This window comes from Brassica napus, chromosome C1 (genome assembly GCF_020379485.1).
Source record: "Brassica napus cultivar Da-Ae chromosome C1, Da-Ae, whole genome shotgun sequence".
Taxonomy (NCBI): Eukaryota; Viridiplantae; Streptophyta; class Magnoliopsida; order Brassicales; family Brassicaceae; genus Brassica; species Brassica napus.
Genome location: NC_063444.1, coordinates 9,729,676 through 9,739,491, shown reverse-complemented (window position 1 = coordinate 9,739,491; position 9,816 = coordinate 9,729,676). Strand labels below are relative to the sequence as shown.

The window sequence follows — 9,816 nt, the reverse complement described above, 5'->3', positions numbered from 1 at the left end:
AACTCAGCTTTGTCAACCAAGTTCGACCCTACAGAACTGTCTGGCGTCTACAAGTTAAGGTCCTTCATGCTTGGAAACAGTTCACACCTCTTTCAGGAGAAACCTTGGAAATCGTTTTCTCTGATGGATATGTACGTCTCTAAACTTTCTTATGATTCTTTCTGTTATTTCTTCTCACTATTCGTAACTACATCTAAATGGTAAACACCTTTCAAAATCATGTTCTCTTATTTATTGTTGGGCAAACAAATGATTCCTAAATACATCTATATTTAAACTTACTATCTAACCAGTTTATTCTTATTGTATTGAAGGGTAACAAGATTCATGCATCATGTAAGAAGGCATACTTTGATCGTTTGGAGAATAAAGTACCTGTTGATGCTTGGAGAAACATTGACCATTTCTTGGTGACTAATAATGGCGGTAGTTACAAGACTACAAATCACCAATACAAGATTGTCTTTATTCCCACCACTGACATCACTCCTTCAACACTGCAAGAGGAAAACATGTTCCTTAGTTTGGTTGACTTTGAAAGCATTCAAAGTGGAAAACTTGATACAACCAACTTAATTGGTTAGTTTAATACAGTCATACAAATTTTCACTTCTATATTGTTCAAAAGTTTTTTATGAATCTTACATATGATGTCTACAATATCAGATGTTATTGGACAAGTGTTTGAGTTGGGAGATCTGGAAACTGTGCAGTGTCACGGTAAACAAAGAAAGAAAATCGAGTTCAGCTTGAGAGACATCAGGTAATATATTAATTTTATGTATTTCTTATATCATATATATATTAAGCTATTAATATATGTTTTCAACAGTGATCAAAAGATACCTTGCTACCTTTGGGGAAAGTTTGCTGAAGCAATACACAGTTTCAGCCAACAAGCTGAAGAAGAAATTGTAGTATGCCTAATACGTTTTGCTAAAATCGGGACCTATCGAAGTAATCTTATATCATTTTCTTTAGATATAAAATAATACAGTGTTTATTATTTTTCTTGACTGAGAGCTTTACTGATTTTTTATTACTATTGATAATATGCAGACCAAGTTCAAATATCCAATGCATTTGATGCATCTCAGGTCTATTTCAACCCACCAATAAAGGATACAGATGAGTTTATGAAAAGGTTTTGATAACATATTAATAAATTAGATAAAGCTTAAGGAATATTATGATGAAACTATGTTAATTTATGTTTTTACATGGTTGAACCGTCCAATGCTTTGACAACATTTCAATCCGAAAAAGACAAAATTGAGAGGGAATTAAGACGTGATAAGTGGTTGCTTTTCCCACAGAAAGACATTGGAGAGCTTCTTGCATCAACTCAGGTTATATTTATAGATTCAATATATGTTTTAGCAGTGATTTACTTGTCAAACACTAATTTGTATATATTATAAATGTAGATTGGGCAATGCAGAATCATTAGCACAATCTATGCTATTGATAAGGATTGGGGATGGTACTATTTCGGATGCAATGCTTGCCGGGAAAAAAGGTTCTTCCATTTTCAACTTCAGTGAAAACAGTGAACGGAAAAGAGACTAAATCTCATGTTTGGTGGTGTGAAGGTTGCAACCTTAAAGTTACAAATGTCTCACCAAAGTAAGTTTTCCATACAAAACACAGTTTCTGAATAATCAAAAAGTTTTCATGCGTAATTTAATTATGTTTATTATATTATGCAGGTTCAAGATTCATGTAATGGTTAAGGATGGTACTGGAGAAGCAACCCTCATGTTATTGCACTGGACTGCACAAGGAATTGTGCCTGACTTCTCGATGATTCATTTGATGAGGTATACTCTATTTCATAAACTATTAATTATAACTACATTCATTTTATAGATGCAAGTAATTGATTATGTAACTCTACATTTATTATACAGCTAGAAGATATTGATTCATTTCCTGAAGCTATTACTTCTTTGGTTGGTAAAACTTTCATGTTTGGGTGTTCATTGAGAAAGACAATCATACAAGCAAAAGTGGGAATTTTAAGGTTGGTAAAGTATGGAGTGAACTAAGTATGCTATTGACTGCTGGTGTTACAGAATCGTGTACTCCATCTGAAACTTGAACTACTAATTATAGTGGTGAACATGTATGTTTTGACTTTTTCATATACAAAATTTTAATATTAATTTAAGGACCGCAACTATTTGTAACTGAGTTTCTATTGTAGGATTCATTTCTACTGATGGAAAGTGAAGTTAACGAGGACTCTGTAACAACCCCATCATCTAAACGCAATGAAATTGCCATAACCAACGACCCAACTGAACTCACTTCGTCATCAAAGAAACATTGCACCAACGACCCAACTGAACTCACTTCGTCATCAAGCAGCAGTCAACCTCGAACAAAATTGGCTAAGGAAGTGTGGAATTGTGCTTTGTTTTTATGTTTTCATTATGTTTTCTGTTTGTCGTTTTCTGTTTCCAGTAAGTTTGTTGTTTTATGTTTCCAGTAAGTTTGTTCTTTGCAAGTGTTTGGTTTTATTTAAACTTTGATTAGCAATGCAGTGTTATTTACGTCTTTTTTGTCTTCCTAAAAAGTCTAAAAATATTGTAAGACTCTAAACTAACGTTTATAGTTAAACCTTAATAACAATTTTTTTTAATAATAATAATAATAATAATAATAATTAAACCCCAATATATATAATTTCCAATAAAATATTACAAGTTTTCTATTGTTTTGATTTATTCCATTTCAATTATGGGCGGTGTATTATTAATTACAACATAAATATACAAGTTTAGTTATTTTTATATTTATGAGATTGATTCAAATAAAAAGTATGAAAATTTATCAAACATAAGTGGATATATATTGCATCTATCTATTCAAATCAATACAAATATATCGACTTATATGATACACATCGTAAGCAAGGTAATTTAAAAGCAAGGTGTTTTAAATCTATTTTCTGAAAGCTAACCCACGTTCATATAAAGCAACCCTAACTCTCTTTACATAATAACAATGGTTATTGAGATTTCCATGTCAAACTAACTTCTCCGGTAGCAGTAACCAAAACCAAATATGAAGAACAAAGAATCCGGTACACGGAAGAGGAAACAAAATCATCAACCTATAACTCCAGGGCCATCAGATTCTCAATCGTCTGATGAGAAAAAATCCGGTATTGGAATTACTTCAGTGTTGAAAGATGTTTCAAATTTAACTCCGACATTATCAAGTTCAAGGAGTCGCCAGCATTTTACTCATCCAAAAAATGTCTTAAGTTCAAGAAATCAAAACTATTGTGATTTTTCTTAACCCATTTCAGTTTAATGTGTTACTGGTTTGTCTGCTTTGTAGTCAGTGACTAATCAATTTAAGTTCATTTGATGCATTCTAGTCTGTTGTGTTTACACTTACAGACAAAGCTAAAGGAAAGCAGCCTCAGTGTTCTAAGAGATTTAGAGCTAATGGTAAGCTGGGTCGATTTTATAAAAAAAATGAACTTAAATTGTAATGGTTTAGTTATGACAACTGACATTGTTATTTCCTTTAATCGTTTTGATGAGGAGGTGATTATAACAACAAGTCTGCTCAGTTCTCGAACATCATTTCAAGAAGGAGTTCATGTCTCAAAATTCAACCTACTAATCTATTACCAGCCTTCTCCAAGGCAGACATTGCCAAGCAGCAAAATTCAAAAGTGAGGACAACAAGTCAACATAACGAGACAGAGGATGAACTTGACATTACATCAGTAACCCACAATTTATATGGTATGCATTGTCACAGATTTTTCAAACAACCATATCAACCATATACATGATACTGTTTTTATTAATATACAGAGGAGGGTGACGATTATAGTGATCAGAGTTATGATGTTAGTAGTGAAGATAGTGATTCATATGAAGTAGCTACTGGTAATACTGGAAAAAAAATGGAAGAAGTTTTGTACCAGATGAACAAAGGTCTAGGATTTTGACTATGGCTGATATATTTAAAACCATGTTCCAAGATATTGTTTCTCTGGTGAATGAATCCACATCAACGTTCAACCAAGGTGAATCTTCATCTACTTTACCATCAGAATCGAAATCAAATACTACAGGTAATTCTAATTTTTTTCGTTTTTGTATATCAATATAACCTTTTTAACAAACACTGATCAATTTATTAATTTTTAACAGAGTATTTAGATGAGGGTGATCCTACTTATATTTGTGACTACTGTGGTGCGAAAATGTGGTATGGTGAACGCATTGAGAAGAAAAGGAAGATCAAGAAACCAAAATTTTCTTTGTGTTGTGGACTAGGTCAAGTTCAGTTACCATTACTAAAGGAATCACCGGAGGTCTTGCCAAGATTGCTTCATGGAGAAGATGATATGAGCAGATATTTTCGGGAAAATATCAGGCAGATTAATATGGTTTTTTCTTTTACATCTCTTGGGGGTAAAGTAGATAGATGTGTACTGCAAGGACGTGGACCAAAAATGTTCCAGCTTCAAGGAGAAAACTATCACTTAATGGGTAGTTTAAAGCCACCAGATGGAGAAGAAGCCAATTTTTCTCAGCTTTACATTGTTGACACTGAAAACGGAATTGAAAACAGAGCCGCCATCATAGGGTATGTTATTAAATAATTAAGTATTGTGAGATAGCCTATGTTTCTATATTATTTGATATTCTAAGAATGTGTACATCGTATTTGTTAACCAGGAAATACAAGAAATCTGTTGATAAGGCTAAAAAAGAGAGTTTGAGAAAACAAGTCATTCAGAAGATAGTTGAGATGCTAACGAAGTTAATCCATATGTGCATCAATTCCGCTCAGCATACTAATCCGGAGACTACTTTCCATATGCGGATTGTCAGCAGCCGCGAGAAAGACGGGAGGACATATGATACTCCTACTGCATATGAGGTGGCTGCATTAATTCCATGTGATTTTAATTTGGAAATGGATAAAAGAGATATTGTTCTGGAAGAGAAGCAAACAGGATGGCTGAAACGGATAAGTGAAATACACCCTTCCTACCTAGCTCTTCAATATCCTCTTATATTTACATATGGTGAGGATGGGTTCAGACTTGGGATTAAAAAAAGACCTACAGATGCTACAGCAAAACTGAAGAGGAAAAATATTAGTATGAGACAGTGGTATGCATTTCAGATTCATGAAAGAGATGGGGGAAGTCATACACTTCTGCACTCTAAAAGGCTATTCCAACAGTTTTTGGTTGATGCTTTTACAACTATAGAGTCTAACCGGTTGTGCTATCTGAGGATGAACCAGAAAAGCCTTAGATCAGATAGCTTTGACTCTATTCAGCAGTCTGAAAACTATGGGAAGATAGATATGCATGATCAAGGCAGTCGGTTTTTGTTACCAGTCACATTTGTTGGAGGACCAAGGTACATGAAGAATATGTATCTAGATGCAATGGCGATCTGCAAATATTTTGGGTTTCCAGATCTGTTTATAACCTTTACATGCAATCCTAAATGGCCTGAAACCACCAGGTATCTTCAGCCACGCAAACTCAGTCCTGATGACAGATCCGATATTCTATGCAGGATATTTAAGTGTAAATTGGATTCTCTTATGGATGATTTAACAGAAAAGGAGCTTCTTGGAAAGACAGTGGCATGTGAGTTCTATTACATGGGTGTTTTAGTCTGATATAATATGGTATTTTCTATAGTAACTAATGTCGTTCTCTTTTTCTATTGCAGTAATGTACACTGTTGAATTTCAGAAATGTGGCCTACCACATGCTCATATTCTGATATTCATGCATCCGAAATCCAAATTTCCTACAACAGATGACATTGACAAGATCATCTCCGCAGAAATATCAGATAAGGAAGAAGAACCAGAGTTGTTTGAAGTGGTAAAGGATATGATGATTCATGGTCCTTGTGGGGCAGTAAACATGAAGTCACCATGCATGGAAAATGGCAAATGTTCAAAGTTGTATCCTAAAGATCATGTTGAAAAAACGGTTGTGAACAAAGATGGCTTTCCAGTTTATAGAAGGCGTGAAATGCTTGGTTGCTTTGTAGAGAAAAATGGCTTCAAATGCGATAACAGATATGTTATACCATATAACAAGGAATTATCCCTTTGTTATCGAGCCCATATTAATGTGGAATGGTGCAATCAGACTGGTTCTATTAAATACTTATTCAAGTATATTAATAAAGGTCAAGATCGTGTCACTGTTACTGTAGAGCCACCAGAAAAAGGACCAGCTAAACAAAAGGTTGGGACTGATGGAACAGTAAAAGTTGAAAAAGAAAATGAGATCAAAATTTTCTTCAACTGCAGGTAAATTTCTATTTTGTCTTTTTTCTGCTATTCTTGACTTCTAAATGTCATCAGCTACTGAACTAATTTCGATTTCATAAATTTTCAGATATGTTTCTGCATGTGAAAGGTCATGGAGGACTTTTAAGTTCCCTATTCACTATCGATCAATACCTGTTGAGCGACTACAGTGGCACCTATCAGGAAAGCAGATTATTATTTTCAAAGATGATGACAATTGTGACGAGTGACCAGTCACAAGCTTATTGAAAATACTATGTTCACAGAATGGTTTGAATTGTGCAAGGTGAGTGCTGTTGCCAGAAAGCTAACGTTTGCAGAAATCCCAACTAAGTTCACGTGGAATAAGAAGGAGAGAAAGTTCCACGATAGAAAGAAAGGATTCAGTATTGGTAGGATCAATTATGCCCCAAGGAAAATTGAAGAAGCTTTCTATTTGTGTGTTTTGCTAAACATAGTTAAAGGTCCAACATGTTTTGAGGAGATTCGAACATTCAACAATGTTGTGTATCCTACATATAAGAAGGCGTACTACGCGAGGGGCTTACTAGATGACGATCAAGAATATATTGATGATCTTGTGAGGGCGAGTTTCACTAAATTAGCAGGACATATGCGGCATGCTTTTGTTGTAATGCTCATGTCTGGTAGTTTGTCAGAGCCAGAGGTTGTTTGGGAGAATACATGGGAGTTACTATGTGATGATATAGAGTATAAACGGGGAAATCTACTAAACATGCCATGTTTGAACATAACTATATTTACACTTATAAAACGCCATTCTAAAAGAAACATTATTTGTCTATTTTCTTTGCTGTTTTACTTCTTTGTAGATCTATGTTTAAGTGCCGATGAAAAAAAAAACAGTTTGCTCTTCTTGAGATTGAGAAAATTTTAAAGAGCAATGGATTTTCTTTAGATCAATGGGAATATATGCCAAAGCCAGCTCCCGACATTGGTGGGAATGACAATATGTTGATTTTAGATGAGCTGAGTTATGATAGGGAGAAGCTGAAAGCCGAGCATGACAGAGACATTGTCAAACTAACAGAGGAGCAAAGGAAGATCTATGAAGAGATTGTTGATGCAGTAGTAAATGAAAACGGAGGTGTGTTCTTTGTTTATGGATTTGGTGGAACTGGTAAAACCTTCATGTGGAGATTGTTGTCAGCAGCAATCAGATACAAGGGAGAAATATGTTTGAACACTGCATCAAGTGGGATAGCTTCTCTATTGCTACAAGGAAGAAGGACAGCACTTCCTAGATTTGGAATACCGATAAACCCAGATGAGTTTTCCACTTGCACACTCATTCCAGGTAGTGATCAAGCTAATTTGGTAAAAGTAGCTTCTCTAATCATTTGGGATGAAGCCCCAATAATGAGCAGGCACTGTTTTGAATCTTTGGATAGGAGTATGAAAGACATTATGGGGAGCAAGGACAGCAGACCTTTTGCTGGGAAAGTAGTTTTATTTGGAGGTGATTTTAGACAAGTATTACCTGTCATACATGGTGCTGGAAGAGCAGAAATAGTACTGGATTCTCTTAATTCCTCATATTTATGGAAGCATGTCAAAGTGATGAAACTAACAAAGAATATGAGGCTAATTTCTGAAAACCTGTCTGCTGAAGATGCAAAGGAATTAAAGAAATTCTCAGAGTGGATTTTAGATGTTGGGGATGGAAAGATTGGTGAAGAGAATGATGGAGAAGTAGTAATCAATATTCCAGAAGAGTTTCTTATTACTGATGGAGATGATCCAATAGAATCAATTAGCAGAGCAGTGTATGGTGATGTTGTTTCTTTACAACAGAATAAAGAGCCAAAGTTTTTTCAAGAGAGGGCAATTTTGTGTCCTACCAATGAGGATGTCAACAAGATTAACCAGCACATGTTGGATAAACTACCAGGTATAGTATTTTTTTGGAGCAATTATTCAGCTTTTGCAATTGTTTTCTGCAACTGGATTTCATATTTGAGTTTGTAACATGCAGGAGAAGAAAGAATTTACTTAAGCTTTGACTCCATTGATGCTTCTGATCGATTCTCATTTAATGACCAAGCTCTCACTCCCGATTTTTTAAACACCATCAAGGCTTCTGTTCTTCCAAATCATAGCATTCGTTTGAAAGTCAGCTGTCCTGTGATGCTGCTTAGAAACATCGATCATACAAACGGACTGATGAATGGCACTAGACTCCAGATTACAGAGATGGATGATTTAATGGTGAAGGCGAAAGTGATCACAGGAGAAAAGGTGGGAAAAACTGTGATCATTCCTAGAATTTCTATAACACCATCAGATAAGAAATTGTCTTTCAAGATGAGGGTCAATCACTATCTCATGTTGGTTTGTATCTTTCAAGAGATGTCTTCTCTCATGGACAACTATATGTGGTTGTCTCCAGGGTTACATCAAAAAAAGGGATTGAAGATTTTAATTGTTGACGATGAAGGAAAGCCTAATAGGGAGACAATAAATGTTGTTTTCAAAGAGATTTTTCAGAATCTCTAATTGTAATGTTTATTTTGCTGTGTGTTTTGACTTCTAAAACTTATTGCTTTTACTTTCAGACACTGGACTTATTTTGGAAACGTTTGAACTCTATATAAGTAATTTAATCAAGCAAGTAACAACACAGCAGATATATATTAAAGCAAAACACTCATACGTAAGAACTCTTACTAATGTTATTCTAAAGCATTCAAGCAAGAAATAACACAAGTAAGACATACATCAGACATTCAACGTTTGTATTCCGTTCGTACTACCAATCCTAATTTTTGTTCCACAATTCTAAACCTGTTCTTCCTTTTCTAAGTTGTTTAGAGAGACTTACATGAAATGCCAATGCTTAAGGTTGTTTTCAGAACTCTTTGATTGATTTCCTTTGCTCCATTTGCTCATTCTTTTTTTAGTTATTACGTCCTAAGAACAAATACAAGAGTTCCATTAGATCTAACATTACAACAGATAATATTTAGTTATTTTATTGACTGTAAAACTACTGTAACACTTACAACTAAGCCATAAAATTTAAGAAGCTTAAGGCAATATCACAAAACATCAATACTATTACTTTAAGAGATATGATCACCTTCGTGTTTATAAATGAGAAGAGTCAAGATCACCTTCATGTTTCACCAATCATCATTACTTCCAATTACTGAAACAAAGATGGGACCAAGATTACTCAAACTAACTTTTCACTTTCAACCAAAATATTTATGAAAAGGTTAAGACAGTTTAGATTCCACCTCATTTAGATTTTTAATTACCATAATTTATCCTCATTAAGTAGAAGAACAGAGCTTGAAAAGTTAACTTACAGATCGGAAATGAAGCTTTTCAGATTTAGTTTGAGATGAGTCGTCGGTGATGAGACACTAAATGAGTTTCTTTGTCACACAGCTGGACAGAGAATACCCAATGATGCTTTCTCGATTAAGGAGATTGAACTTGGCTCCCTTCAAATGTACTTCAGACACATAT

The 9,816-nt window shown here is 34.5% G+C and overlaps 1 protein-coding gene and 1 long non-coding RNA gene across 2 annotated transcripts; one reads left to right on the top strand and one right to left on the bottom strand.

Moving 5' to 3' along the window:
- Positions 1 to 209: 209 nt before the first annotated feature.
- LOC106374364 lies at positions 210 to 3,557 on the bottom strand. Its single transcript, XR_002655048.2, has 2 exons — positions 646 to 3,557; positions 210 to 497 (listed from the first exon to the last, which is right to left on the bottom strand). It is a non-coding gene; the product is annotated as an uncharacterized LOC106374364 (long non-coding RNA).
- Positions 3,558 to 3,975: 418 nt separating this feature from the next.
- LOC106373031 lies at positions 3,976 to 8,838 on the top strand. Its single transcript, XM_048743627.1, has 7 exons — positions 3,976 to 4,099; positions 4,179 to 4,617; positions 4,710 to 5,641; positions 5,727 to 6,274; positions 6,608 to 6,988; positions 7,189 to 8,233; positions 8,318 to 8,838. Exons 1-7 carry the CDS (start codon positions 3,976 to 3,978, stop codon positions 8,836 to 8,838), a joined length of 3,990 nt encoding a protein of 1,329 aa, XP_048599584.1.
- Positions 8,839 to 9,816: the final 978 nt, after the last annotated feature.

Bases quoted from the DNA above. Each gene is read 5' to 3' on its own strand.
- LOC106373031 (XM_048743627.1), top strand. From the start codon at position 3,976: ATGGCTGATATATTTAAAACCATGTTCCAAGATATTGTTTCTCTGGTG. The intron at 4,618-4,709 runs GTATGTTATTAA...TTTGTTAACCAG, and splicing joins AACAGAGCCGCCATCATAGG to GAAATACAAGAAATCTGTTG. The intron at 6,989-7,188 runs GTTGTTTGGGAG...AAAAAAAAACAG, and splicing joins GTAGTTTGTCAGAGCCAGAG to TTTGCTCTTCTTGAGATTGA.